The sequence below is a fragment of the Sebastes fasciatus genome, chromosome 2 (assembly GCF_043250625.1).
Source record: "Sebastes fasciatus isolate fSebFas1 chromosome 2, fSebFas1.pri, whole genome shotgun sequence".
NCBI classification, from domain to species: Eukaryota; Metazoa; Chordata; class Actinopteri; order Perciformes; family Sebastidae; genus Sebastes; species Sebastes fasciatus.
Genome location: NC_133796.1, coordinates 31,142,149 through 31,150,339, shown reverse-complemented (window position 1 = coordinate 31,150,339; position 8,191 = coordinate 31,142,149). Strand labels below are relative to the sequence as shown.

The 8,191-nt window shown below is 42.4% G+C and overlaps 1 protein-coding gene across 3 annotated transcripts in view; it reads right to left on the bottom strand.

The window, feature by feature from the left end:
• Nucleotides 1-2,529: 2,529 nt before the first annotated feature.
• Nucleotides 2,530-8,191, bottom strand: part of furina (furin (paired basic amino acid cleaving enzyme) a) — a 102,937-nt gene continuing 97,275 nt past the window's right edge. For all 3 annotated transcript variants that reach the window (XM_074619000.1, XM_074618991.1, XM_074618983.1), the window contains exon 16: nt 2,530-7,484. In XM_074619000.1, coding sequence (XP_074475101.1) covers nt 6,877-7,484 — 608 coding nt within the window. In that variant the 3' untranslated portion in view covers nt 2,530-6,876. The remainder of the gene's footprint in view (nt 7,485-8,191) is intronic.

Genomic DNA, 8,191 nt, shown 5'->3' with positions numbered 1-8,191 from the left:
CTCTCACAACTCGCATGCAGCTGAGAGCCAAAAACACACAACCAACAGACAACCACGGAAACCCAGAATCAACTAGACATGCAGAGCTAAAACCGAAGAAAAGATGCAATAAAAAAACAAAAGTAATTTATGTAACTCTACCATGTTAAAGGTTCACCTGAATACCCGCACTGGTAAAAAGTTGCTCAAATGTGATACACGCTTTCGTGCATAACTCCAAACTGAATAGACACCTGATGAACCACAGAGGTGAGAGGCCGTACATTTGTAACACCTATGTGAGAAGGCGTCTGCGAGATGTCACACTTGATATAAGAAACCATACAGGATACAAACGTATGCTTGCAAAACATGTGGGAAATGTTTCCATTGCAGCAGTCATTTGGAAAAATATTGTCAAAAAATTTGTGACCCCTTAACTTTTCATCCAGCGCCATCATCAGGTCAAAATTTGTATTTGTCCAATATGACCAAATACCTGCAAAATGACCCATCAGCCTCAGCTCTAGGCTTACTTTGATTTGTGCTAATTAGCGAATGTCAGCATGCTGACACACTAAACTAAGATGGTGAATCATTTATTACCAGGCAGTGGTGGAAAGTACGTACATTTACTCAAGTACTGTACTTAAGTAGGCCTACAATTTTGAGTTAGGCCTACTTGTACTTTCCAATTTATGCTACTTTGTTTTACTACATTTCAGAGAGAAATATTGTACTTTTACTTTATGTTCATTTAACAAAATTAGCTACTTGTTACTCTGCAGAGTCAGATTAAATTAATGCTTCTGCAACAGAGCCGTCAGCTGTAACTGTGACAGGCAAGAATAATGCAAGAATAATTAATTTTTCAGGCATAATTCATTTATTTAGAGCTAAAAAAGCTAATTTCTTTGTTGTCTCAGTTATTACTGTATCGGTTTCAGGACATGTCATTTAATTTTTGGATGTAAATATGCATAAAAACTGGTCACTGTAGAGACTATGCAGCACATATGCAGTGAAACAGAAAGAGGAATAATGCAGATAGGTGATGCAGATCCTTGTGTGTGTGGGTTGATTGTGCGTTGATCTGTTGGTAATGCCTCGGGGTTCCAGTAGGGGGATCGCGCTCCTCTTCCTCACTCAATACAGAGACGAGTGAAGGGAAGAGCTGCGTGTGATTCATTCATCCTTCTCTCTCACTATTTCCCCTGTTTAAGGGGCACAACATAACCGCCTTATGAGATCAGTGTAGAGTGGCGGCAGTGAGCTTGCCAGTGGGGCACGCTCACATGCACTAAAAGGCAAACGCGGCCGGCCCGGCGATGTAATCAAAGCACAGAGAAGCTCGGATCACAACACACATGCTTCATTCTCTGCTTAGGTAGACATTAGTCCTCTATATCTTTACATAGCAAATAGTTGTTTGATGCTATATTAATCGTATAGAGAACATTTAAGTACTCAATTAAGGATGAGTAAAGTAAGTAGTAAGAGTAAATGGACTTACCTTCTTTCCACCACTGTCAGGGGATTACTGCCCGATTTATTATCAGGGAGTATAAATGTATGGACAAAATTTCATCAAATAGATGTAACCCAAAACAGGATAGGATAGAATGCAGGGTTTGCATAATGCATTTTAGTTTGGTTGTTTTCTTAGAGCATTTGACCACTGAATAGCTTTAACTTTTGTAAAAGATCTCAGAAAAAGGTCCTTTTTATTTATTTGTCATCAGCCTACTCGACTATAAAGGTTCTGCAAAATACGAGACTGACAATCCACAGTTGTGTGTACGCATGTAGCCTATTAATTTATGTTTTAGCCCATTATTAGTAGAATATTAATGCATTAAAAAATCTGCACATTGAGCGCCCAACATACAATTTATGGATTGAGAAGGTATGGGAAATTTACCACATGGAACAAATAACCTATTCCCTAAGACTCCAAAAAGACACATTTATTGAAAGGTGGAGCCCTGCCATGATTATACTAATACAGAGATTGGTGATCTGTATCATACATATCATCTATCATCATCATCTTTGTCTTCCTGACCCAGGTCATCTCTCTAAGCACATACACACACCCATACAACACATACCCTTTCACACACTTCCCCTCCCTGACCTCCGACCCTTCACCACATTTATTTTTATTTAAATTCATTTATTTATTTATTTGACTTTATTTAATTTTAATTCCTTGGATTGTTTAAGTATGTGTCCTCCCTTTTTCTCTGAATTTAATTGAAATTACAGTTTAAGATGAAGTCTTGTTTTGTTTTTTCTCTCTCCCCCTTTGTTTTAAGTTGTAAAATTTTAAGACAGCTGTAAAAAGAAAATACAGTGGTAAAGAATGTGATGATGATTGTATAAGTTGCTGAAACTGCAATAAAAACTAAGTTAAAAAAACCCAAAAAAATCCACACATTGACATCCCTGGTGGCCGCCCCCAAACATCTCTTTGCCACCCCAGTTAAGAACCACAGCCTACACCATCGTCATATTTACTTAAAGAGCATATAAGTTAATAAAAACACATTCAAATTTGCATAGATCTTTATTTTTTTTTAGTAGAATCTATAATTGACATCAATTAAATAAAAAGGAGAAAAACAAGAGCATCTTTAAATTACAAGAAAATTACACTGCACCATTCATATAGTACAAAAATAGGCCTTATTTTAGAGTTATGTCCCATGTAAGATAGTCATTCTTGTACATTATTCATAGGTCACAAATCTGTAAGGTACTGTGTGCAGCCAGGAACCTCACGAGGAGGCAGGAGGAGGTCAACAGAGGCGTCTGGCTGCTCCACTAACTGCTCCCCCCCACCCCCCGTCCCCCATCACAAAGTGTTTTTCATTTATACTTAAGCATGTGCACACACGGACGCACGCAGATCTGATTCAGCCCTTAAGTTAATGGAGATGGGATACATTCTACCTCCTCCCTCCACAGCTGCTGAACATACAGGGAGTCACCGCAGATCTTCAACACAAAACGCAGAGACGACAGAATGATGTCAACAAAAACACTTTGAACACGAGTGAAGGGGGTCGATGGACTGTGACGACAGCACGTCGTAACACTAAACAGACAGCATTAAAATGATTGTCTTTGGTTATGCCAAAGATATTGCTCCTATTAACTCTGTCCGACTTCATATTGATCACTTCAGACTACATCCTAAGGCAGGACTGAAGCAACATCGAGCTCCGCATGAAATAAATCAGCTGTAGAAAAGAAAAAAGCCTCCATCATTCCTACGAGCGAGTCATTTCTTTATAGCCAGAGGAGACAATTTGCGGCGAGCAGATATTCTTTGTAACATTCCTGTTACTTTCTACATTTAAAAGGCTTCACACTCGTGTGCCAGTGAAGTGGCAGCCTTATGATGATGAGCTGCTTTCTGGCACAATTAGAGAACCTCTTCTTTTTTTCTTTTTTTTTAGTGTGTAGTTTCCATCACGTTCTCGCAGTATAAAGAGTGAGCTGGCTGCTAATGGTGTTCAGCAGCTCCCTGTGCTTTAGAAGCTACTTAATGCTGCCCGCATTCATGATTTTCTTAAAAGTTGAACACTTGAACGCACAAAGCTCCGAGTTCATCAGTTTAAAGTTTTCTGAGTTTTCAAGCTGTAGTGGATACAACATCAAGCTAAGATGAATAAATCATTTTGTGTGTGCACTCGAGGGGCCACAGAAACTTGTCTGAACACCCCCCAAAATCTTGCACTTTCTGGAAGCAATATAAATGTTTTGTAAGGGGAGATGCACGGTGGATAATGTTGAGAAGACTGAGCATCAATACTACTTGCATTGGTCGGAGTCGCACACTATAGTTCTTCTAAAGAAGCAAACTCCAGAGTTTAAGAAAATAGTTTATGGAAGCAATTTTGGTGCCGCGTTAGCCCCATTATCTGTTGTTTACACACTTCGCACCAAGCTGGGAAGTCAATACGATTTTGTGGCTCACGTCTGAGGCTGTAGTTATTACATTTTTTAAATTAGCAACCCTCCTTAAAGTGTGGCTAATCGAAGCCTGAATGGCAGTAGGCACTAATGTACATCCCACAAAGAGATGCAGCACACGCTCGTTACTCTGCAGCCACATTAGCTTTGTTCCTTCTGAGGGCACTTTCTCTAAATCCACGTTCTCGGGTTGGTTTCCAATCCAGTTTAGTGCTTCCTGGCTGAAACTGCAGCGATAAGCCAAATGTGCTACACCTGCACCGGCCATCTGAGATGAATTAAGCTTCCTGGCTCAGTGCAGTCATACCAATTGTCTCCATCCTGCTGAAGAGGATGTAGGAAGGTATTGGTTGGAAACTCTTTATTCTCTTTTTTTTACTCTCTCTGAACACACTTTTTCAATTTAAATCACATTCAGCTCTGAATATTTATGGATAATACCTTCTGAGAAAGCTTTTTCTAACACAAGTGGTTAAATTAAAATCGATTAGTTTTGTGTGCTTGTGCACCTTCTCGCCTTCAACACAAAGAAATTATTTGATTGTCAGTGACATAAACGTATGAACAAAAACATCTTCACCCCTGTAGAAACGCCCCTAACAATTTCAAGTTGATTTAGCACTTAAAACGCTGGCCAACGACATCTACGGACATCCTTCTATTTTCAATAACGGGTTTTAAAACCCAGGTGTGACCGCCCATGAATGCTGATCCTAAAGGCAATACATTTTAGGAGAGATAGGAGATTTAGCAGACTAGCATCTACACAGCAGCTTTACAGTTTCTGAATCACAATTGCTTGTTTCTCTTCTAAATCATAACTTTGACTTACAACCTCTTAAATCTTTCCCGACAAGCGTTTTCATATCCGACCTACATATAATTTGACCTCTACAATCATTTAACAGCTCCTCTAACGGCGTATGAAACCTTGCTGGATGATATGAGAGGTAGATAAAAAAATAATAATAAAGGACGAGCAGCTGCAGTTTTGTATGCATGTCATCACCATGACAACCTCTCTCTGGCAGCTCCAACGTTTTTGTACTGGAAATGGAAAAAATAAATCATAATTTCAACATCGTAGAAAAAGAGAAATTCCAAATGGCTACACTGGGTTAAATCATGAGATGCACATTTTAGATGATAACCAGCCCGGGAGAAAAAGAATCTCTTTAAAAACCATCTTCCCTAAAGGTATGATTAAAATCTCTCAGAATAAATAGTCGCTCCAGTATCATTCAGAGTATAATTAATTGGCAAGTACGCTGAAGAGATAATCTGAAAATCAGATTAGATGACGACTGGAGGGTGAGCGCAGAGACACTGGTGAGGTGTGGAGTCTCGACCTAAACAGCATTCAAGATTTGAAGAAGAGAGCGGAGGCTGTGAGGCGAAGGATGGAAAGGAAACCTTCACTTCAGAGGGCTCGCACACACAAACACATGCACACGTTAACAAAGTTTCAGTCCTTGTGATGTGAGGTGTGTCTAATGTACGTTTGTAGTGCTAATGTGCTCTGACAAAAGGGAAAGCCTTGATGTATTGTTAACTGCGTCTGCTCTGTCAAGGAATCAATCACAGGTAACGCAACACCTGCCAGCTGCTTTTTTGAGAAGCTCTTGTGCTCAACAGTCACATATTGTTCTGGGTCCCTTCAGCACCTCGGCTGCTTCTCTCTCAGCTCCGGGATGTGTGCACATCAAACACAGAAATTAAATATCCCTGGAAGGGATTGTGCCTCAGGGTTGATCGAGTAGCCTGTGTGTGTTTCTTTTTTTTTTTTTTTTTTTTCATTTCTCGTATTTTTTTGATACCCTTCCATGTGATGGTTGGGGAGGTGATGAGCGCAGGAGAATTCATAGTTTCTAATTTGGGATAAATTGAGTCCATCTTGAATCCCAAAAGTCTGGAGGAAGTTTTGTTAGTTGTGTGACTCACAGAGCTGAGAGAGATCTGTCCAGACTGTGTGAACAGTAGGAGAACTAAAGCCCCCCCTCTCACCTAGAACAATAACCATACTGGTAACAAAGTGTGGAAGATGGATTTTGATTAAAGTAAATACAACTTGTCTCATCATAAAGAGATAACAGAGCGGCTCTCAGACGGTCTGTTTTGTTTGTCTGACTAATGACACATGATTATAAACTATTAAAGTCTGTCCTTGACAACTATTATGCTTTTTTTAAAACACACTGTGTCTCACTACAGATAAGTGGTGCTTTTATGAACAGATTTTTGGACGTTGATGTCACTAAACGACACTTCAGAGAGAATCAATGTTTCCAAATCCGATTTCACGCCTCATAATGCAGCTTTTTGTTATCACTTCTAAGTTAAAGTACTAAATGTGACAGGACCGGCTTTAGCATCTCTATAAAGGGCAGTACACGGTTCATCAGATTTACACGCTCACATTCACACAGACTCATACGCACATCTCTACTCCTCACATTCAACAATCTCGTCTGGCTACTGCACTGAGACTGATGGGGGGGGGGGGGGGGGGGGGGGGGGGGGGGGGGGGAGTAGGAAGAAGCAAAATAATAATCATTTGTTTGCTGTAACAAAAGGAGCTGGAGCTGGAGGGGGAAATGGACTCTGCACAGACAGACACTGTTAGCGACTAGAGGGCAAGAGGAGGGAGAGAGCCGGTTTAATAGAAAAGCGCCCAAGTATGAAGAGAGCAAAGCTCGGGCCATCCCGAGCTCTGAGAGGCAGCGGCTTCCCATCAGGTCTCCCACAGCAGATCATGAAGCAGGACTCAGATGAGAACCCGGTGAGATAGAGACAGGAAAAAAAGGATGACAGGTAAAAAAGACTGTGAGAGGGCCGTTACCGCAGCCCTGAATTATCAGACAAATGAGCGTGAGAAGACTTTAAAAGCAGGAGAGAGGGAGGGATGTGGGGGAGGCATTAAAGAGCACTTTGTGTTTTGATAAAGGCAGTCCTCTCATTATGGACGTCAAACTCATCGTTATCCGAGTCTGTGTTTACCCCATCATCCCCCCACACTGTCGGGATGCCGCGGTACGACACCACCCTATTTCCCCCGAGGCTGAAACTGCCCCCGAGGCCGCCCCCGGCCTCCATAGAGGGCAGCTTGATGAGCGCGCCCGAGCGCAGCTGCAGCAGCAGGAAGGTGCCGGCGAAGGTGGCGATGATGGCCATGCAGCTGAGCACGGCGACGGTGATGGGCAGCCGGGAGCTGAGCTGGAGCTGCGTTCCCGGGTTCCCATGGCCCACCATGAAGCTGCCGGGGGACTCGCGCATGTACTGGTTGAGGTGCAGGCAGGTGCCAGAGATGGGGTCCAGGGAGCTGTGGGGTGGGCAGGACAGGCAGGCCTGCGAGCTCAGGCTGCTGCAGGTCAGGCAGGGCGGTGGGCAGGCCAGGCAGGCTGGGACGGAAGCTGGTGCTATAGAGTTTCCCACTGTGTAGTTGAGGGGCTGGGAGCCCACGGAGAAGCCTGACGGACATTCCTTCACACAGCCCTGTTGGAAGAGGTAGTAGCCGCTGTCGCACTCTGTAACACAGACGAAACAAAACTGAAATAAAGAGCCTCACACACCTTTCACCTCCTCATATGAGTCAGACAACCCCGAAACAGAGAAGCAGGATTCCTGCCCAGACAGTCGAGGCTCAGAGGGCACAGTTAACATGGCGAAGCACGTCCTGTCTGACATTTCTTTATTCAGTCACCCATGGGGATGTTTGGTATCTTGGAAAAATGTGAGAAAAAGTTTCTGGGCAATTTTGCCTTTTTATGTCGCCATTTTCCACTTTTGTTAGTGCTACTTTTGCTCGCTAAGAAAAACTGATGACGAAAGAAGCTTTGCAATTCATATGCTGAGTGCAGCATGTTTGAGTCAACAGAGCCATTTCCATATGCAGCCGGTCCAGATGCAGACCATTGCCTATAATGGCAATTAACAGACTGGGTGCTGGGGGTAACAGAGCTACAAACAGGAGCCAACAGAAGGAGGGAAATCTAATTGACTGCTGGTTCTTGTCAACTTGTTCAAAAACAGAAAATTGTAGCTGTGATCCCCCAAGTTAGAGAGCGCCGTTTACTACATGATACAATCATAACATACGATCTGATAATTAAATATATGCTAATTAAATTCAGTTCACCCTCTAATGACTGTATATGATGGTCTGTGGGTATGAAAGTACCTCTGACAGCCTGTAGGGGTCAGACTGTCACTGTTTCAGACAAGGTGGACTCAT